The following is a 23,054-nucleotide window of genomic DNA, read 5'->3' on the forward strand; positions in this document are numbered from 1 at the left end:
AGATCACTTTTCATTCTTCTAAACTCCTGAGAATAAATGATCCAGGGCTCTTGCATCTCTCCTCAGTTCTCCATCATAAGAGTTAGTTTGACAATCCACAAAGATTGGCATTCAACATGTGCCAGCACCTAAAAACACAAATGAAACATTTCCTATCCACTTACAGTATACTTTTATACTTCAATGCTGCACGGGCAGCTATCATTTTAATACTATTGTAAGGACATGGTACACAAGGCCATTCACCCAGTTTGTGGACTGGACCATTTTAGCCTTATCACTTATTGTCATGGCACTTACTCATTCAGCACATCTGGATACTCTCAGTATTCCTGGCCAAGTAAGATGCAGTCTAACATATCCATAGGCTTGTTTGTGTTATGTTGTTAGCTTTGCCATATGCTAAATGTCATTATTGCCAAATAAAATTACATCAGTTGGCAGCTTGGGTCCTGCCTTCATATTCCAGTTATAAACAGATACAGCATTAAAAGGATAATATTCATTCAATCTATACAGCCATGGTAGGTTTTACTTAAACAAAAAGATCTTTTTGTTCATGCCCACAGTTCCCTTACTCCCTCATCACTTCACTTCCCCTCCACCCAATGAGGCCCTGATCACTCACAAGCTGTAGTGAAAGGGGAGACTGCATAAGAGAATGCTTCTTGTAAGAGGAGAGGTAAAGATTTGGTCAATGTGTTTCTTCCGGACACTTTCTGGCATCCTTTAGATCACCATTCCTCTGGTCAGCACAAACAGGTTATTTGACTCACTAAGGAATGAACCTGTGACAAAATGTGGCATTTAAACAAAATAGGAAGATTAGACACATCCTACCTCAGGAAAAGAAGTTTGCAACTGGTTGGACCTTAGGGTGGGATGAGAATCTTCTAGGTGACTGTTATCTGGAAGGAAATACTGATAATGTAGTGTTGGAGTTAAATCAGAATGTTGCACCTGCTGAACTTGAGAAATACAACGTTCTTTCAAAGTGCTTGATTTACTTAGTTTGAGAGGCTCTAAATGTTCACGTTCCTGCTCATACAACTTCTTTACTTGTCCATGGTGAATTGCTTGCTCCAGATTTCTAGGTGAACACACGAGATCTTGCCCAGAATCTTCACTGACTTTACATGAGGGATGTTGGAACACTTCCTTTGCAGAGTGTCTCAGGTGATCACTTGGGAGGGCATGTAATTTGCTGCAAAAATTTTGCCCTTTGGATTTTCCTAGCGTATTTGATTTGCTTTGAGGTTTCACAAAATTGTAAGAATCAGAGGAAGAAAAATTTTTACTAGTCTCTTCAAAGAATTTCCTCCTCTCTGCAAAGGGCACCAGTGGAGAGGTATCTGGTTCCTGTAACACTGCTGCCGCACAAGGTTTTGCCTCATCAACGCTGACTTCCTTTACCGCCTTACTTTGCAACTCCCATCCATCATCTGGTGTCCATCTACATTGGCCAGTTCCAAGTACTTGTTGAGCAGTCTTCTGCTCCTCAATATTTTGAGATAATGAACCTGTTTTGCATCTGTTTTGTGGAAAATGGGAGTTGTCAGTCAATGGATGCAAATGCATATTTCCTGTTTTATGAACATCTTCCAAATTGTTCAAACTTTTATTAGGATTTGCAGTCTGCAATTTTGTGCCTGTAACAACTTCTGCTGAGCCACTGGTATCAGACTCACCAGCAAGACAAGTATAGGAATTGGATGGCTTCTCTCTCAAGTCACCTATTTCTTCTGAAGTTTCTTCCATTTGTAACAGCCCAGTTCCACTTTTGTTCTTCTGCAACTGGGCTTTCTTCATTTGTATTTCATTACGCAAATTTGTGGCAAAACGGTCACTTTTGCGCCGCATTCTAGCTACTCTAGAACACCACCCTCGAGTATTTCTGTCAGTTTCATTCTTTGCTTCTTCAGTGTCTCTCTCATCTTCCAAAGTATTGCCACTTCGACCTTCACTCATTTGATCTGGTGGTCTTGGAGGCAAATGCAAGTTTTGCTGCTGGAATGTAGTTTGAAGAGAAGCACTTGTACAAGTTACACTTTTCGGCTCACCTTTGCAAGGGGAAGAATTTAGGGGAGTATCCAAAGAGTGATCACAACTGGCTACTTCAATTTCTTGCTGCTTCATTTTTGGTATGGATTCAGGATTCAAGGAATTCTCTTTCATCTGCTCTTCAGATGAAAAATCAGTTTTATTTAAAGTTTTATGAGTAAGCGCTATGTTGGACTGATATTCCTGTTGAGGTATTGATGCACAGTTGGCCCATTGATGACTTTCCTGATCACAATGTGATCTCAAATTATTTTTACCATTGATTGCAAGCGGTAATGAATGCATTTGCGCTGTTAACAACTTTTCAGGTGCACTGTGCCTATGCAAATTCAAAGGTGATCTTTCATTCTGCTTTACCTGACCCAGGCTTACATAGTGACTGGTAACAAATGATGGCTCAATTAAATTGTACAAGTCCAACTGCTCCATCAAATATCGACTGGATTTTCTAGGGAATGTTGTATTTTCGTGCAAAATAATTTTTTCACTTTGGCTCTGAGAATGGCAATGTTGCCTTGGTTGTTGCCTTAACAAACAGCAACATTCTACTGGACAATGGCTAGATATTGGTTTACTGGAGTGCAGGGTAGTACCGACTGAGCACTTTGGAACACTGGCAATATATTGTCCCTCAAAATCTTTATCTTTTGTAGATAACAATGTTTCAGAAGCACATCTTCCGGAATGAAGTAACAGGTTTGTTGCTGCAAGTGCCTCAGAATTTGTCATGCACAGAGATGCAGAGCGAGCTTTGGCTGCCACAAAACTTTCTCTGCGAACAGGTGGCTGCGGAGGTACTGATTTGGTAGAACTTGAAGAATTACCTTCATGTGCATGGGTTGGCAGCATGTTGCCGTTTACAGATGATCCTTTTCCACAGTGAGAACAAAACTGCTCTTCAGATGGCTGTTCCCTGCTTTCATTTCCATTTTGAAGATACTGGGCATCTCCATACTTGGTTGGCAACCATGGCCCTAAGCCATGTAGTATGCTGTCCATGGAGGCTGATTCATCAGTCTTCACTGACGATGACAGAGTATAGTCAGAGGTGTTAGAGCTTGCAGAGAAAGAGCTGTAGGCAGAGTCCCTTTTGTTGGGATATGTGCTTTGGTCACAGTTTTGACTGGGCTGGTCAAGACTGTCCATACTCCCAAACGAACTCCTTTGATCTGTGTTCCGACGGAGTGCTAACTGATCCCACTGTGCAGGATAGTCACTAGAAGAAATAACAGAACACTGAAATTTTAACATGCCACAGAAATCATAATTCTTCTGAAATATATTTTAGCACATAATTTGAAACTGCCAGAGAGTCTTTACCACCATTCCTGCTATCTGGCTACAGGTTTACAATACATTATATGCTCAGATATGCTAAAGTTTTCAGAACGTCTAGTTCATAGCTCATGTGTTTCAATGTAGAGACATTAACTCCTAAAAGCAAAAATTAACAGTATAAAATGGGATAAATGCAACTAAACGACCATGATCCAGTGTATTTAAAAGGTTGAGGTGATATTGTTTTAAAACATTAACAGCTAGGAAGGTAAGATAATTAAAATACTGTGCCGCTGTTATTTCTGCAACATGGAGGACAATGGCAGTTCAGAAGGTTACTTATGTTTGTTTAACAAGATCAGAACAAAAGAGATAGAGCTGTAAAAAAAAAAGGTGTGTCTACTTGATGTCTGAAAAGCTTGCACTGAACCATGCCAGAGGGGCATGGGGCTCAATTAGTTTAAAAGTATTCAGTAGACCCAAGAGGTCCAGATAAGGACAGTCTGGAGCAGGGGATATCATAATGGAGATCGGTGGGGCTGAAGAGGACTCTTTGGCTTCAATGCGTTGAATGTGGGTGTGTATTTTGCTTGGAGAAGGTAGCTGAAGTTTGTAACTGGCAGAGTACTGTAGCAGAATAAGTAGCTCCAGGCAACACAACTGCTATTTTTGGCAGAGTTTAGATAGTTATGGCTCAAGAGAAGTCCTACAGAATGGTGATTCCACGTCTTGGAAATAAAGGTCAAGTCTGAGTTAAAGCCCCGAGAGTCACTGCTAGTTCAGTGCAGCTGAGCGTGGGTGAAGGAAACCTGCAAGCAATCGTGCTTGTTACAACTGTGAAAAATCAGAGTAGAGAGAAATTCAGCAGAAGCTGGGTAAAGCTCGATGTTTGATAAAAGTTGGAATTGTGCCATTACCCAGAGACAACAAGCAGCATCAAAAGCTCTGGGGAAGTCAGTATCCGGCAAAAAGATTGAAATATCCAGCTGGGAGAAGTTGTTGAAGTGGTTGGAGAGGTTTTGCAGGCATTCCAAAACCAGACCTTCAGAAGTAAAGGATTGTAATTCCTTGTAAAGGAGACAGAACTTCAATGACATTGGTGACCCACAGAGTCTAACATCTGGGTGGAATTTGTCCTGACTGTACTTGCCATTGAAAGTGCAGTCTGTGAGTGCTCGACCACAGTTTACTGTCTACTCCTTTTAACTCGTGCTAATCTTGATTGTTAGTGTCCAAATTGCATACATAATGTATGAGATTTTGAATCATTATCATTGTTCAGTATTCCTGTTAGCCATGAGAACACATTCCCAGCTTTGATCATCTTTTGCTTCAGCGTATCTAGAATTTACAATATACATTTGTAAGCAGCATTTTCTGCGGTGGCAGTGAAGAACACAAATTACAGGTTCTAACTAGAATTGGTGATTGATTTAGGAATATCATTGTCAAACATCCCAATAAGAATGGATAGATTCTGCTCTGAGAAGCAGACATACCAACTACACTGCTACCTTGCCATATGTAAAAAGTATTTTACTGTAGACTAATTTGGATGGGAGTGTTGGAATGAGTCAGAATACAGAAAGGAGATAGAATGCTTGATGTTGTGGTGCAATGATAACAACCTCTTTCAACATTGGCAAAAGTAGTGATGGAGGGAGTGATTATTGACTTCAGGAAGAAAGGAGAAGGACATGCCCCTATCTATATCAATGGAGCTGAGGTGGAGAGGGTAGAGAGCGTCAAGTTCCTAAAAGTGACAATATCTAACAGTCTGACTTGGACCTCCCAAGTAAATACAACAGTCAAGGCAGCACAACAATGTCTCGTCCTCCTCAGGAAGCTTAGGAAATTCAGCTTGACCATAAGGACCCTCACCAATGTCTCCAGATGCACCATAGACAGCATTCTATCTAGGTGCATGACAGCTTGGTACAGCATCTACTCTGCCTAGGACCGTAAGAAACTACGGGAAGCCATCCATCACAAAAGCTAACCTCCCATCCATGACTCCATCTACACTTCGCGTTGCTGCTGAAATACTGCCATCAAAGACCCTTCCCACCCTGGTAATGCTCTCTTCCAACCTCTTCCTTTGGGCAGAAGATACAGAAGTTTGAACATATGCACCAACAGTTTAAGGAACAGCTTCTTCCGAACTGTTATTAGAATGCTGAATGGAAATTTCTAATTTCAAATCTAATATTGATTTTGCTTTTGCCCACCTCCTATTCAATCCTAACCTTGTATGCCTGCTCTGTCTATACATTGCTGTTTGCTGCAAACTGCTTGTATTGCTCCCAAAACAATTTTTTCACTGTACTTAGGTACATATGACAACAATAAATGAAGTCAAGAGAGAAGGTCCAAAATGATAAATCCATTTGAAAAAGGGAACGGTGTAACAAAAAAAAAAATTCAAGGAACTCTGAGCTAACTGAATGGTGGAACAGACTACAGAAGTTAAAGGACATGCTCTTGTTCACTATATCCCAAAAGGAAATCAGAGGTCATAGAGTCATAGCGAGTATAGCTTGAAAACAGACCCTTCGGTCCAACCCATCCATGCCAACCAGATATCCCAACTCAATCTAGGCACACCTGCAAGCACCCAAGATATAAAAGAGACCTAAGGGGCAACATTTTCATGCAGAGGGTGATGTGTGTATGGAATGAGTTGCCAGAGGAAGTGGTGGAGGCTGGTACAATTGCAACATTTAAGAAGCATTTGGATGGGTACATGAATAGGAAATAGGTAATTACTGTTACTGAGCAGGTTTGGCAGCAAATGTAGAGAGAAATCAAGAGTCAACACTTCAGGTCAAGTGACCCTTCCTCAGTACTCCCCTTCTCATTCTTTCCCCTCCCGGATGTGTTGTGACCCTCAGGTGAAACCACCATCAATTGTCTCTCTATAATGAGAGCACAGCCTTGTGGTCTGGTAGGACTAGAGCAGCTTTACCTTTTCCTTCATTTGTATTGTTATGTCTACTGTGGGAAGGCAGAAAACTCTTGCTGATAGTTACAGTAGAAAAAGGCTTGTACCAAACCTAGAATAGTGCTTTACACACTACTAAAAAAGACAACTTTCTAAACAAATGTCTCTAGATAATTTTCTTCCACAGAGAAACAACAGTACTGTTGAAGTTAAAATACTCTGCATGACCTTTCAAAAATAGCATGAAAATGATGGTTAAAAAAAAAATCTAAATGCATAATAAAGTTTAGTCGTCAGCCGACACGAGCTTCTTCAGCGTTCAGCAGAATAGTTTTCCAGCCTGATGTTGCATGTGACAGTGTCCTGGTGTAATTAACACACATACAATGATTCCTATTAGGTCAGCAGCACAGACAACTAGCAGCAAGCCATGAACATCTAAACAAAGTAATTCAGGAACGTGATGCTAGATAGTCAGCATTCCTATACTCCCAGACTTGTTTTTAATGTTTATCCCATATTTTCTCTGTTGTTTTCCTGTTGGGGATGTCTTATTATGAACTCTGATTAGCCATTGATGTCTCAGTGACGGCTCTTCAAGTGAGTGGAGAGAGTCAAAAAGTGTGGTGCTGGAAAAGCACAGCAGTCAGGCAGCATCTCAGCAACAGGAGAGTCAACATTTCAAGCATAAGCTCTTCATCAGGAATGTCATTCCTAATGAAGAGCTTATCCTTGAAATGTCAACTCTCCTGCTCCTTGGCTGCTGCCTGACCGGCTGTGCTTTTCTAGTACCACACTTTTTGACTCTGATCTCCAGCATCTGCAGTCCTCACTTTCTCCTCAAGTAGAGGGAGTGACAGTTGAATCTAATTCAGTTTTAGCCCAATTTAGTTACAGGAAGATCCCAGAAAAACTCATTAGTTACTATGCAGGAGCAGAAATCCTATTGATTTTCTCTTCCCTAGCCCAGGAGCACTGAAACATGTAACCCTGCAATCATTATCCCAGCTTGAATCAATTGACTAACACCAGGATTTGAGTTGGTCTGTGTTGCTCTGAGCTATTTTGTGATGCTTTTACCAACTGTGACAGCTTAACTGTTTTCAGATACCTCATTCCTATCACAAGAACAATGCTGATTACCATTTCCAATAACAGTCCATAAGACTCACCTGGTGTCGTATCCTGAGTGCCATGACAAGCTGAAACATCCTGATGAATAGTACATCATAGTGGGCTCAGGATGTGCCTCTGATAACTTGGCTAAGTGCCATGTGTAAGGTCGTATCCCTGGACCATTCTTCCTAAAAGAAAGGACACAAACGTGAGCTGTAGATGCAAGGTAATGAAGTAGTTAATTGTATGCACTATTTAGTCACTTCTCTGTAGACTTTATCAGGCTACCAAGTACTTCAAAAGTGCTTGATCTAGCTAGGAAGCACCTTGAGATGCCCCATTGACATGAAAGCCCCATTGTACAAATCCAAGTTTATTGCTTTTCTTCACAGCAACAAGAATCAACTAAAGGTTGCATGTGAAAGGTACTGAAAAATTCAAGACTGGTATGTTGATAAGACAAGTGCACTTTGAAATTAGCTTTAGTGTACATAGCAAGTTTTCTTAAATTTTTGGGTGTTACTAGGTGCAATGCAATTTCAGCAGCTTCCTCAAGTTTCATTTTTTTTCTTTGAAGTATTAACTGTGACTTTGGTACAGTTCCTCAGGTGTCACAGCACTGCAGCATCTTACCTCATGTGCGAGGACCTAGCTAAGTGCTAATAGCCTTTCTTCAGTCAAAAACAACTCTCCTGACTGATACATTTTCTGATAATCATCACTAGACTGTGGTGAGAAGATGGAACCATGCTAATTTCCTCCTCTCTCACTCAAAATGAAGCAACCTGCAAGACAAAATTGTTAATTTACCCGAAATAAGTTAATTCTTCGATTGAAGGAATTTTATGTCTGCATAGATTGGCACAACACTCAGCACTGCATCTCCCCACTGAGTCATTAATGTGGACCCTAGAAATATTCCATATTTTTTATCCTTCAGCTCAATTTCTCTTCGTTCAGAGAAGAAGTGGTTACACAGTTCCAGTGGCAGTAGTATGGTTCTAGGTAATGGCTGGGCCCAGGTACCTGACATTAGAAGCCGTGACATCTTGGGGCACCTCAGTATTCGCAGACTGTGGGATAGACTTTATGGCTTTGTTTTTCTGGCAGCAAGGACTCATGGCAGAGGCAGGGTGTGATCTGGATACTTCCTTTACTTTTGGCTGTTTCTTTTACTTCTGCTTATGTTTTCAATGCTGCCTTTTGTCTACTAAGATGGCAGCAGAGAATGACAACTTTGAATACTTTTCACTGCACTCCTGTACTTGAGTACATATGATAATAAAAATGTAAATCTAAATCTTGAAACAAGGAAAGGCTTTGTCTGCATTAACCATGTCTGTGCTAGCTAAAATGGAGCATGTAAATGAAAATGCAGTGTCAAAAATATATAAAAACACATAATACTCTAGCTTACATATAGCACAACTCTGAGAAAAATGGTGTGTGGATTTTCTCTCTTTCCCCAAACAGATTAAATAAAAATTTACTTCCTATTTTTCATGACAATGATACCCCCCTTTGAACAAAAGTCCAGTCTTTCTTCGACACAAAGCATTCTGAGCTCAGTACTATACAAAGAAACATCAGTTGACATCTTAGTCAGTTCCCAACTCAACTCAGTTAGGAAGAGTTAGTGTATTGGATCCTCAAGGCAGTTTGCTTACTGGACACATTTCAGATAGAGAAGTAGTTCAGGCTGACAACTGCAGTGGAAGCAAAGTCAACACCTGCCTTAGATCAGGAGCTCTGCAATTACTGTAAAAACAGGTCCTGTGACAGTTATTAATTCAAAAGGCTAATAAATATTTCAATATGCTTCTGGGAAATATAAAAGGATCTACAAATTGCAAAATAAGGAAACCACCCCAACTTAAAAGTGTATCACCCAGCACTCTCACATTTTAAGACAATTCCATTCAAGCCATAGTTACAGAATAACAGAACAGTGAATTGTTAGTTTCAAAACCTTGCACCCTCCATTTAAAGTGCGGTCCCATTTAAAGCGAATGTGATATTGAGACAAAAAAATCTTTTGCCACATAAAAGTTCAGGAAACCCAAAACACAGTGAAGACCACAGTACTTTGTTAGTAGGTTTGATGATGTAAGCAACATAGTAACATAGACTCTGGCTGCATTGACTGGCTGAGCTATTTTAAAAATTCATTGCTGGAGTGGTGTCACTGGCTGAGTAAGCATTTATTGCTCATCCCTAGTTGCCCTTGAGAAAATGGTGGTGAACTGCTGCAGTCCACTTAGTATAGAAGTACCTCTCAGTACTGTGAGGGAAGGAAAAGTGATATATTCCCAAATCAAACTAATGACTGAATAGTGCTCAGGTCAAAACATCAGGGTCAGTGAGAGAATCATTCATCTTGAAAAATGGCAAATTTTGATGTATTTTTCACTTAAAAGTAAGTTCACTGATAGATTTAAAGAGTTTATCATCAGTCTCACTGTTCATTATAAATTTCACTTGCAACATTTCTTCAAACCAGAGGTAATAATGAGGGAGTTGAACTAACATCAGCACAGGTGCTTTAGTAAAACATTGTGCTCGCTGGAAGGAGTTGTTAAACCAAATGATGCAAAGAGAACTGGATTTTGCAAAAATAACTTCGAGCCATACTCTCATTCACAGAAGAGCCTCTTGTTTGCATTTAGACTGCAAGTCAATGCCAGATTCTCCCAAATGTTGATGAACTCTGCAAATAACAACAAACCTTGCACATAATAGTCAACCCTGTCCTTTAACCTCACAAAAACTTCTTCTTAGTCAACAGATAATCACAAAATTACATTCTCATGGGTCTGCAATCATGCCATTGAAATCCTTCACTCTTTGGAATGCACCCCACTGAAAGGAGGCAACATTTTTGCCAAGCTATATAATAAGTGAAGACTAAGACAGTAGGGCATTGACTGAATCAAGAAACTGGGATCAATTATATGTAGGAGCCAAAGTAACATCAGTAGATATATAGTCAGTAACACATCTTTAATTTTTTTCCAGTTCTGGTGAAAGATCATTGATCCGAAACACTGTTTCATTCTCCACAGAGGCTACTTGTCCTCCTTGAATATTTCTATCAAGTTTTGTTTTTATTTTGGCAATACAGGGTGCTGGCCGAGTGGAATTACATTTTCTTTATATTTAGCACTGGAGGATATTTGCCATGATTTCACCATCAAATGATGGGTATTATTAAAATAAACTTTATCTGGAGAGCAGAGTAAAACAGCTATATTTTCATGGACATCAATTCCACAGGTATCCCAAGGAAGCTAGCTAGTTTAAAGAATTGAAAAATAGGGAGGGAAGACAACATTATAAATCTCTTACAACCTGAGAAACAGAAATACCTAACATACGAATGCTCAATGATGAAACAGCCATATTATTGGCACCACTGATTTTACTGGAGTTCTCATCACATGCTCAGGTTAATCCAGTTCCTTCACAATTTCCCACATAGGAATTCACAGGCAAATTCCCCCATACAATCAACAGTACTCATTTAAAACAAAAACAGTTTAGTAAGCAGCAAATTCAATTAGAGTCATAGACATGGACAGCACGGAAGCAGACCCTTTGGTTCAACTCATTCATGCCGACCAGATATCCCAACCCAATCTAGTCCCACCTGCCAGCACCTGGCTCATATCCGTCAAAACCCTTCCTATTCATATACCCATCCAGATGGCTTTTAAATATTGCAATTGTACCAGCCTCCACCACGTCCTCTAGCAGCCCCTTACACACACACACACGCACACCACCCTGTGCGTGAAAAAGTTGCCCCTTAGGTCTCTTTTATATCTTTCCCCTCTCACCCTAAACCTATGTCCTCTAGTTCTGGACTCCCCCACCCCAGGGAAAATACTTTGCCTATTTACCCTATACATGCCTCTAATGATTTTATATAACTCCATAAAGTCACCTCCAGCCTCCAATGCTACAGGGAAAGCAGCCCTAGCCTATTCAACCTCTACTTATTGCTCAAATCCAGTTCAATTTAGTTTAGTAAAATAAGTTAGTTCTAGCTTGTTTTTTTTTAAATCAAGCACTGCTGAAAGCAAAAGTGCCCTTTTCAAAAGGTGGACTGGGGGAGAAGGGTGGGGGGAAATGATTGCATGAGTTTGGAAGCCCGATCTGAATGCAAGGCTTAAGAAAACACTGCAGCTTTCTGGCCTCTTTCAAATTTTAAAACACAGGATATTTCAACTGCCCAACTCAGAAACCATTTCCTGCAATTCTCCTGTCCATAAAAAGAAGAAACACATTGTTATTTTTTGTGATCAACATTTAAATAGCGGCATAACAAGAATTCTTAAACTCCCTTGAGGAGGCTGGACTGAAATGTTTACCATATAATTTATATTTTGAACAGAGAAGACTGATGGTTATGATTTAATCAGCATTACTTACCAATCATTTAACTTCTATGAAAACAAATAGATTTGACAGGAGATTTCTTTCTCATTTCAAAAGAATCCAAACTTTTCTTCCCTCCTCCTGTGAAGTGTTGACATGGCACTAGTTGCATGTTTGTAACTCATCCATGTTAACAATTAAATCACTAAGGCTGGGAGAGTTTCTACAATTTAGCCTCAGTATCCATGGACCTGAGGGACAATGAAGCCAGCTCAAAATGAAACTGCTGACCACTGAGCATTAAGAAATCACAGAAGATGTACATTTATTAATTTTCAATGCAACACTCATGTCCTATTGGGTATTATTCTCAATGTACTGGGATCACAACTCAAGAAAAGCAACAACGGATTGTTTAGGCTATCTGCATCCAAGCTGAGCATCAAACACTTCCAACAGTGGATTAGAGAAAGAAACAAATTGCTGTAAAGTTGTTTCAGCCCAATGCATTTCTTAATAGTTAGTTCTCTGCTTGGGAGAAGCTCACTGCCTGACAGTGTCGCAAGAATGACAGATGAGGGAAAAAGAATTGATCAAGGTGAAAACCCAAAATTTAACCAAAACTCAACCATCAAAATATTCCTCAATGTGACATTAAGGTGTGTGTGCCAATGCAGAGAATGAACACATAATGCCAAAAGACCTAGCTCAAAAATAGACCAATGTAGAAGCCAGTAGAGCTCCCGTCAATTTTAAGGTCAAAAGTGGGGATGTTCACTGATTACACTATGTTAAGAACCATTTGAACTCCTTAAATACGGAAACAGCCCCACTCTATTGCAACAAAACCTGGATAACTTGGATCACGTGGCAAGTAACATACATGCCAAGCAACTGCCAGGCAATGACCATCTTCACCAAGAAAGAAAACTGCTGAATCCTCCACTACAAACAGCCTGGAGGATACCACTGATCAGAAACTAACTGAACAAGTCAAATATTTTGGGCTACAAAAACTGGTCAGAAACTGGGAATCCTGTGGTGAGTAACTCACCTCCTGCTCTTCCAGTGCCTGTCCACTACTGATGAGGCACAAATCAGAAGTGTGATTGAAAACTGTCCACTTCCCTGGATGAGTGCTGTTCCAGCAACACAAGAAGCTTGACACCATCCAATACAACACAGCCCACTTCAAATGGCACCTGCCCCACCACCTTTGATAGTTATTCTCTTCAGCACTGACACACAGCAGTAGTATATACCATCTGAAGATACAGTGCAACAACTCACCAAGGTCCTCTAATAGCATCTTCCAAACCCATGACCTCAAACATCTAGAAGGACAAGGGAAGATGCATGGGAACATCACAATCTACAAGTTTGCCTCCAAGCCATTCACCATTCTGATTCGCAATTATATCTCACTCCTTCACTGTCAATGGTTTAAAATCCTGGAACTCCCTTCCTAACACCTCAATGGCTGTCACGACACCTTAGGAGCAGCAGTGCTTTTAGAACGCAGCACACCTTCACCTTCTCCAGTGCCATGAGTAATCTGCAATAAATGCTGGCTAAACCAATGATGCCCACATTTTTAAAGAAAAAAAACCTAAACATTAGGAGCTAGGCTGAACTTGCAGTGAAACATGAGGCAAGATTTACTATAACTGGCAAGACAGTCCTGGGGCAGGAACAACCCTAAAATTGGGCATGAACGGGCAGGAAGGCTTCTATGGTGGGAACTGAAAACTGGTTGAATAAACAGTATGAAGTCAGCAAGATAGCAAACCCATGGCAACATGATTGCACAGGAAGCCAATTGAGAATAATTTGCATGCTGGTGAATGGGATTAAATATACCTTTGGCAAGCAAGTGGTGAGCAGATCAGGAGCTGACAAGCGAATGCTGGCAGTGTTGAAGTGGGGAGGTTCAGGTCAGCAATGTCACAGCTGCATTTCACAGCAAGGCGGAAGGACTTTGCATAGCTACAGTCTGAAGAACAGCAATCAGAGGGGGAGAATGAGATGAAACAGTCAGAGGTGCATGGATCAAAAGGTAGGCCAGCAACCAGTGACCTTTTTTTGTCAAAGTTAGTTCAGTATTTCACAACCTTTTTGACATTAAAGCCGGAGTTGTGAGAAAAAACACCTCTTAAACCACAAAATGATCTTGAGCAACAGACCACTATCATAGCATATAATCACCTAGCATTATTTTCTTATACATTAATTTTACAACACCACGGTGTGGAACAAATTTAATGCTGTTCTATGTGCAGCATAGCTCAGCCTTTATGTTTTAATAGAGATTACAATATTGTACATGAGTAGAACAAGGCTGAAAAGAGACATCTGCAGACACCAGAGCCAGCATCAGTCAAAGCAGTAAAAAAACCTGTTGCTGCTACATAATGCCCCATGTGTCACTTCTGCTAATTAGCCAGTCCCTGTGGCCTCTTCACACCCACTTGGGAATTGTCATTCACAGGATATGGACATCGATGGGTAGGCCAGCATTTGTTGTCCAGAGGGCAGTTAAGAAATAAGAGTCAACCACATTGCTGTGGGTCTAGAGACAAACGTAGGCCAGATCAAATAAAGATGACAGTTACTTTCCCTCAAGGACATTGGTGAACTAGATGGGTTTTTTCTCACAAATCGGTAATGGTTTCAAAGTCATCATTTGACTCTTAATTCCAGATTTTTTTTATTGAATGCGAATTCCACTATCTGCTACAGTGAAGTTCAAAATTAGGCCCCTAGAACAGATTGGAGCATAATTACACCATTCATCCCATTAAACCTGCTCCGCCATTTGATCATGGCTGATACGTTTCTCAACCCCAATCTTCTGTCCTCTCCCTGTAATTATTGATCTCCATACTAATTAGGAATCTAGCTATCTCGGTCATAAATACACTCAACTTTCTTAGCCTCTGTAGCCCTCTGCAGCATTGAGTTGCACAGATTAATCACCTTCAAGCTGAAGAAATTCCTCTTCATCTCAGTTCTAAACGGTCATCCCTTAACTTTGAGGCTGTGGCCTAAAGTCCTAGTCTCTCCTACTACTGGCAATAACTTTTCCACGTTCATTCTATCCAGGTCTCTCAGTATTCTGGAAGTTTCAATCAGATCTCCCCTCATCTTTCTAAACTATATTAAATACAAGACCCGGAGTTCTTTCTCATTTGACAAGTCCTTCATCCTCAGGTTCATTCTCATTAACCTCTTCTGGAACCCCTCCAATGTCAGCACATCCTACCTTAGATACAGGACCCAAAACTGCCTACAATATTCAAAATGTGGTCTGACCAGAGCCTTATATAGCTTCAGCAGTACATCTCTGCTCTTAAATTTTAGTCCTCTCAAAATGAATGCAAACATTGGATTTGCCTTCATAATTTGCATGTTAACCTTCAAATCCTGAATGAGGACTTCAGATTTCCAAAGCCCTTCCCCATTTAGAAAATAACCATATACCTCTATTCTTCCAACCAAAAATGCATAACTTCACACTTTTCCATACTGTATTCCATTTGCCACTTCTTTGCCCACTCTCCTGGCCTGTCCAAATCCTTCTGCAGCCTTTCCACTTCCTAAACACTATCCGCATCTTCACCTACCTTCTTGTCATCTGCAAACTTAACTATAGATTGTCAATATATAACATGAATAATTATGGCCCCAACACTGGCCCCTGTGGAACTCCACTAGCTGGTGTCCTGAAAAAGACACCTTTATTGTCAATCTCTGCCTTCTGCCAGTCAGCCAATCCTCATCCATGCCAGTATCTTGCCTCTAAAACTTTGGACTCATTTCAATTAGCAATCTCCTGTGGGAAACCTTGTCAAAGGCTTTCTGGAAATCCAAATAGATCACATTCACTAGTTATTCTTTGTCTAACTTGCTCATTACCTCCTCAGAGAATTTTAACTGATTTGTCAGGTACAACCTTCCCTTGATGAAGTCATGCTGGCGTAGCCCTATTTTACCATGCACTTCCAAGTACTCCGCAATCTCATCCTTAGTAGTGTAATCTAAAATCTTACCAAAGGCTGAAGTCAGGCTAATCGGCCTATAATTTCCTGTCTTCTGCCTCCCCCCCCTTCTTAAACAGGGGTATTATATTAACCATTGTCCAGATGTCTGGGACCCTCCTTGAATCCAGTGACTCCTAAAAGATCACCACCAAAGACTCCACAATTCTCAACTATCACCTTCCGAACCCTGGGGTGTAGTTCATCTGATGCTGATTTATCCACCTTCAGACCTTTCATCTTCCCCAGCACCTTCTCCTTAGTACTGGCCACTGCATTCACCTCACACCTCCTGAATTTCTTAAAGTTCTGACAAAGACGTCAATACAATTTTAACAAATCTAACATCAGATAATTAATTTATAAACTAAATGTTTCACTATGCCCACTCCAGAGCAACCTACATTCTCAACACATATGGATGGCGATCAAATCTCCAACTATTACAACCACAAAAGAGGTCATGCAGGATTACAAGAGATGAGGCCATTTTGATTTTGCTACTTTAACTAAACTGCACTTTTTAAAAGGGTTTCTGAAATGTAAGTGAGTTAACAAAATCTGAGAACAAGTTACAATTGATTCGAAAATTATCTAGAGCTGCCATAAAAATGTCAGCTACTAGAGCAGGTTAGAGGCTGGGAATTCTGTGGTGAGTAGTTCAGCTCTCGTCACCACAAAGCATAGATCAGGAGTATGATGGATGGATGGATGAATGCACTTCAACAACACTTAGGAGTCGTAACTCAGGATAAAGCAGCCTGTTTGATGAGCACCACATCCGCCACCTTGAACATTCAGTCTATCCACCAGTGTATAGTAGCAGTATTGTGCATGGTCTACAAGATGCACTGCAGAACCTCACCAAGGTTCCTTCAATAGCACACTCCAAACCTCCATCACCCACAGGACAAGGGCAGCAGATACATGGGAACACCACCAGCTACAAGTTTTGTGGCAAGCCACACAACTTCCTGATTTGGAATTATATCACTGTTCCTTCATAGTTGTTGGGTGAAAGAAATCTCGATGAACAATAAAATGTTGGCCTAGCCAGGAACACACATACACACATCTAAGGAATGAACAAAAAGAATGCTTCCTGTTAGCTTGAAACATTTTCAAGCATGATGCTAATAATTGCTATGATGTGGACGAAGCACTTCACCTGACAAAGGTGCAACACTCCAAAAGTTTGCGATTTCAAATAAACCTGTTAGACTATAACCCGGTGTTGTCTGACTTCTGATCTAATAATTGTTGATGGTAACAAAAGTGGATGGATTGTTTAACACCATTTACCTTTGTCGCCGTTCATACTCAGGATGTGGGCACAATTAGCCAAACATTTATTGTCATAGAGTCATAGAGATGTACTGCATGGAAACAGACCCTTCAGTTCAACCCGTCCATGCCGACCAGATATCCCAACCTAATCTAGTCCCACCTACCAGCACCCGGTCCATATCTCTCCAAACCCTTCCTATTCATATACCCATCCAAATACCTCTTAAATGTTGCAATTGTCTCAGCCTCCACCACATCCTCTGGTAGCTCATTCCATACACGTACCACCCTCTGCATGAAAAAGTTGCCCCTTAGGTCTCTTTTATATCTTTCCCCTCTCACCTTAAACCTATGCCCTCTAATTCTGGACTCCCCGACCCCAGGGAAAAGACTTTGCCTATTTATCCTATCCATGCCCCTCATAATTTTGTAAACCTCTAAAGGTCACCCTTCAACTTCTGACTCTCCAGGGAAAACAGCCCCAGCCTGTTCAGCCTCTCCCTATAGCTCAAATCCTCCAACCCTGGCAATACCCTTGTAAATCTTTTCTGAACCCTTTCAAGTTTCACAACATCTTTCCAATAGGAAGGAGACCAGAATTGCACACAATATTCCAACAGTGGCCTAACCAATGTCCTGTACAGCAGCAACATGACCTCCCAACTGCTGTACTCAATATTCTGACCAATAAAAGAAAGCATACCAAACGCCTTCTTCACTATCCTATCTACCTGCGATTCCACTTTCAAGGAGCTATGAATCTGCACTCCAAGGTCTCTTTGTTCAGCAACACTCTCTAGGATCTTACTATTAAGTGTAAGAGTCCTGCTTAGATTGGTTTTCCCAAAATGCAGCACCTCGCATTTATTGGAATTAAACTCCACCTGTCACTTCTCAGCCCATTGGCCCATCTGGTCCAGATCCTGTTGTAATCAGAGGTAACCTTCTTTGCTGTCCACTACACCTCCAATTTTGGTGTCATCTGCCAACTTACTAACTATACGTCTTATGCTCACATCTAAATTATTTATATAAAATGACAAAAAGTAGAGGACCCAGCACTGATCCTTGTGGCACTCCACTGGTCACAGGCCTCCAGTCTGAAAAACAACCCTCCACCACCACCCTCTGTCTTCTACCTTTGAGCCAGTTCTGTATCCAAATGGCTAGTTCTCCCTGTATTCAGTGAGATCTAACCTTGCTAACCAGGCTCCCATGGGGAACCTTGTCGAACGCCTTATTGAAGTCCATATAGATCACATCTACTGCTCTGCCCTCATCAATCCTCTTTGTTATTTCTTCAAAAAACTCAATCATCTTTACTTGCCTTGAGTGACTTATGATGTGTCACCTTCTTGTAACACTGAACAGTTTAAGAGAACCTTTTAACTATACAGGTTACTTTGGAGTGCAGTTAAGAGTCAGTTACATTGTTTTGGTTCTGGAGTTATGCATTAGCCAAACTAGGTAAGAATAACACGTTTTCTTGCTTGAAATGACAGTGGTGCACAATTTGGGTTTCAAAGCTTTTGGAATCTCATATCTCGTTCTTCGCAACACTAGCTTTTGCTATTTTAATCACAAAATTAACCAATTATAATGAGATAATACATACTATTATGATAACAGCGAGAAAAACATTTTCAACAGCTTTCAATAGCTAGTATCACAAAAAGTAATTCCAGTCTATATTGCTCAAGAAAAAAAATTTAAAAACGTAATACAGACCAAACAATTCTGTTCTCAAAGAAAACAAGATACACAACAACCTTCTCCTGAAAAATAAAACACACCAAAACGTAACTTGCAGGATCAACAAGATGAATGTTGCGCTCTATGACTTGATTAGGCCACTTTTGGACGAACATTTATAAGATTTTAATACACTCATTATTAGCGTCACTCTTCATATTACGCTGTGAATTTTGACTACTCTAACTGTAATGGGACATCTGGCTGTTATATTTGTCCACATCAACTACTGTATTTAAAAATAATTCACTGTACGTGAAGACTTGATTAATTTCTGAAAAAGGTGGCAGGATACCACATAAATACAAATGTTCTGTTGCCAATATACTGAATCAGATAAAAGAAACCACAATTGAGTTAAGCGACTTTAATATTGTGAAGCATTCTTGGGTGACACACAATTTATCATTTCAAATTGCTCCCAAATTAATGTTACCAGTGGTACACTTGTAACCACAGACATTTCAACATAACCAACTGCACGGTTAGATTTTTTCAACAATTTACAGAAAAGTATTTTAAAATACGTCCAACAATTTACTAATATCCTAACGATAAATACTTGGTTCAACTTAAATCACTTCAAGTAAATCCATTAAAAATGCTTAATCAATTGTTTCTCAACTACATCAAATTAATATTAAAACAATATTATAAAATGCTCATTTCAAAAATTAATTTGAGTACAGGGTAGCTAAATTTCAGATGATAGCTCATGATGCTTTGTGTCAATACCTTCACTGTCATTTAATACTCACTAATAGAATTCTCTGGTGTCGTCGCGATTCCAGTGGCACTGCAACAGATTCTCACAAGACTCCAGCCTGTTCCTTGATGCCTGCTCAGGAAACTCACTCACTCAGTCTGTCAAAACTTATGGGTCACTTTCTTTCTCATAGACTCACTGCAATTTCATGAAATTGCTGCCCTTATGGCAATTATATTCTACTGGTGAAGTTTCCAACTAGAGATGTAAGATACAACAGTAAGTCATAAAAGGACATTGCCGGAAAGCTGCTGGCTGTGAACAGAGATATTTAAAACAGCAAAATAACATAGGAACAAGTCAAACCAGATGCTGGTCTTTTCAGTTGGACAACACAGGACAGTAAACGGAAAACTTACCGAACAATCAATTTTTTTTGCAAGCTTGTTATAGCCAATCATTGTGTCTACAACAAAAGAGAGTTTCCCTCGCTCCTTTTTAAATTGACTTCATCTCACCCTTTCATCACATTCAGTTCCAAATCAGATAATGTTTGTTTTACAGCCGCTTTTGAAAAAAAATCCAATTATAATACAGGAACTGAGATAGAAACAGCAAGGAAACAATGCCCGGAAAAGATGTAAAAAAAACATCAGCGTGAAAAATTTTGTAAACGCAAACCCTTCCTGTCGCCCAAAAATATGTAAGAAATGAAAAGTGCTGCTCTCATAACAGCCATAAGGAACTAAGACTGCAGTTCAATTAGGTCGTGCCCTCAGGCCAACTATTCTGAGTCTGGATATGAGGAAACAGTTTTTTTTAAAAGCATAGCTAAAACATCACTTTCCTTTGGTCTTGCTCTACAGACTTCCCTACACTTACTGATTGATTAATCAACTCAGGCTGATAGCATGCAACATTCACGACACAGTCATTGCCTGGCATTTGTGTAACAAGACAAAAAATCTAACTACATTCCCTAAACACAAAATGGCACTGGCATCATTCAGTCTCCCACTGTCAACATCCTGGGGTCACCATGGACCAGAAACTAAACTGGATCAGCCATATAAATACTGCAGCTATAAGAGCAGGTCAGAGGCTGGGAATTCGATGGTGAGCAACCCAACTCCTGACTCCCCAAAGCTAATTTACTATCTACAGGGAACAAGTCAGGAGTTAATGCAGTAGTTCCCTTTTGCTTGAATGAATACACCTCTAACACTTAAGTAGCTCAATACCAACCAGGAATAACCTGGCCACTTGATTGACATGTCATCCACCACTTTAAATATTTTCTCCCTCCATCACCAATGTATAGTGAGAACAAAAACAGAAAACGGCTATTGATAATGGTTACAGATAATTGAAAAATTATTTTTCTATCACAGAAGCTAAAAATCACAGGAGGGGTATGAGGGGAACATTTTGTTTGTGCTTTCACAAGATCTGGATGTTGCTAGCTAGGTCAGCAGTTTCTGCTAGTCCTTAATTGGCTTGTAATGTAGTGCATCACCATCATAAATGGCTGCAGTGTATGGAGTGTAGATACACCCACAATCCCATTAGCTGTAGAAATTTGACCTAGCAACAAGAATCATCTGTGATATAATTCAGGATAGTGTGTGTTTTTAAGAGCAACTTACAGTTCGTGGTCTTCCTAAGCATCTGCTGCCCTTGTCTTTCTAGATGGTAGAGATCATGGTTTTGGTGCTGCTGCCAAAGGAGTCTTGCTGCAGTGTATCCTGTACATGGTACACAACTGTTCCCACTATATCTCACCGAAAGAATTTCGAATGCTGAAAATCAGAAACCAAAACAAAGTTGCTGGAAAAGCTCAGCAGGTCTGGCAGCACCTGTGGCAAGAAATCAGAAATAATGTTTTGGGGCCAGTGACCCGACCAGCTACCAACAGTTCTGAGGGTCACCCGAATCATTTTTTGTCTTGTTACAGATGCTGCCAGACCTGCTGGTCTTTTCCAGCAACTTCCTGTTTTTGTTTCTGATTTTCAGCATTCAAAATTCTTTCGTGGGGATAGAGTGGGAACAGTTGTGTACCACGTACAAGATACACTGCAGCAAGACTCCTTTGGCAGCAGCACCAAAACCATGATCTCTACCATCTAGAAAGACAAGAGCAGATGTGTAGGAAGACCACGAACCGTAAGTTGCTCTTCAAAACACACACCATCCTGAATTATATCACAGATGATTCTTGTTGCTCGGTCAAAATTCTACAACTAACGGGATTGTGGGTGTACCGACACCCCGTACACTGTAGCCATTTATGATTGTGATGCACTACAACCTTTTACAAGCCAATTAAAGGACTGGCAGAAAATGCTGACTTCGCCAGCAATATCCAGACCCTGTGAAAGCACAAACAACATGTTCCTCTCATATCCCTCCTGTGATTTTTAGCTCCTGTGATAGAAAAATAATTTGTCAATTATCAAAGGTAACAAAGGAAGCTTCATCATAGACATTTAGGTAAATTGTATACTGCTTCAAAAGTTAAAGAACCCAGCAGGACATTAAAACTCAAACAATTCAGCAATCCACAAACTGTTGTCAAATGCTAAAGACGGGGACCTTGCTGTAATCCTTCATCGCATTGTTTCATTCCTGTCTACTCTATAAATGCTTTCGTTGGAATGTTAAAATCAAACTAGTGAATGTATTCATAACAGGAAATTTCCTGTTATTTCAAAAGTAGCTGCAGCTAGTCTGGAAGAAAATAAACATCATGCAAGGACACTTGAACATGGTGGATATAAAGAATTTCTATTTATATAGTGTCTGTAATGTAATTAAATATCCAAAGCACATTACAGGAACATTTTAAAACAAAACATGACACTCAGGCATATGAGGAGACACTAGAGTAGATGACCAAATGCTTGGCCAAACAAATTAGTTGCAGAGAACTAAACAAAATTTCAATGACAAGTGAGGCTAGCTGTCTCATGCTCCTACTTTGCAGTAAATCCACGAGTCGTTTTCTCCATAAGCAGGATGCTGCTGCCAAGGCAGAAGACACTTTGCCTACCATACAAATGGATAATATAACAAGCTCCAGTGTTGGTGCCTGATCTGGCCTACATGTGACTCCAAACCCATAGCACTGTGGTTGATTCTTAACTGCCCTTTGAGCAATTAGGGATGGGCAATAAATGTTGGCCTAGTCAGTGATGTCCATGTCCCATAAATAAAAAAAAACTGTAGCACTTGTCCCAACTACTAGCAAACCATCTCAAACAACTCATCCTGTTGACCATTTGCTGCTAGCAGTAGGCCATTTATGCTCAAATGATTCATGCTTCCAAGCCGCAGAAAATTATCTCCACCGTTAGATGTGATTCTGCTACTGGAAACCATTTAGTAATGAATCGGCACTATGCTAAGAGTTACACCAAAAACCAATTCAAGATCATCGGCCATGCCTGCAGGGTAATGCATTTGCATATGCTAGAAGCTACATGCATAAAGATTAAGGGCC

At 40.3% G+C, this 23,054-nt stretch overlaps 1 protein-coding gene across 4 annotated transcripts in view; it reads right to left on the minus strand.

The window, feature by feature from the left end:
- LOC122557232 (protein Shroom4-like) overlaps window positions 1-23,054 on the minus strand; it is a 145,885-nt gene that overhangs the window by 56,645 nt on the left and 66,186 nt on the right. For 2 of the 4 annotated variants that reach the window (XM_043704696.1, XM_043704693.1), the window contains exons 3-4: window positions 7,453-7,584; window positions 841-3,277 (exon numbers count right to left, since the gene is read on the minus strand). In XM_043704696.1, coding sequence (XP_043560631.1) covers window positions 841-3,277; window positions 7,453-7,584 — 2,569 coding nt within the window. Of the gene's footprint in view, window positions 1-840; window positions 3,278-7,452; window positions 7,585-19,607; window positions 19,925-19,974; window positions 20,140-23,054 lie in introns of those variants that run through there. The other 2 variants (XM_043704695.1, XM_043704694.1) reach the window with 2 other exon arrangements.

Source organism: Chiloscyllium plagiosum, chromosome 15, assembly GCF_004010195.1.
Source record: "Chiloscyllium plagiosum isolate BGI_BamShark_2017 chromosome 15, ASM401019v2, whole genome shotgun sequence".
In the NCBI taxonomy this organism is placed as follows: domain Eukaryota; kingdom Metazoa; phylum Chordata; class Chondrichthyes; order Orectolobiformes; family Hemiscylliidae; genus Chiloscyllium; species Chiloscyllium plagiosum.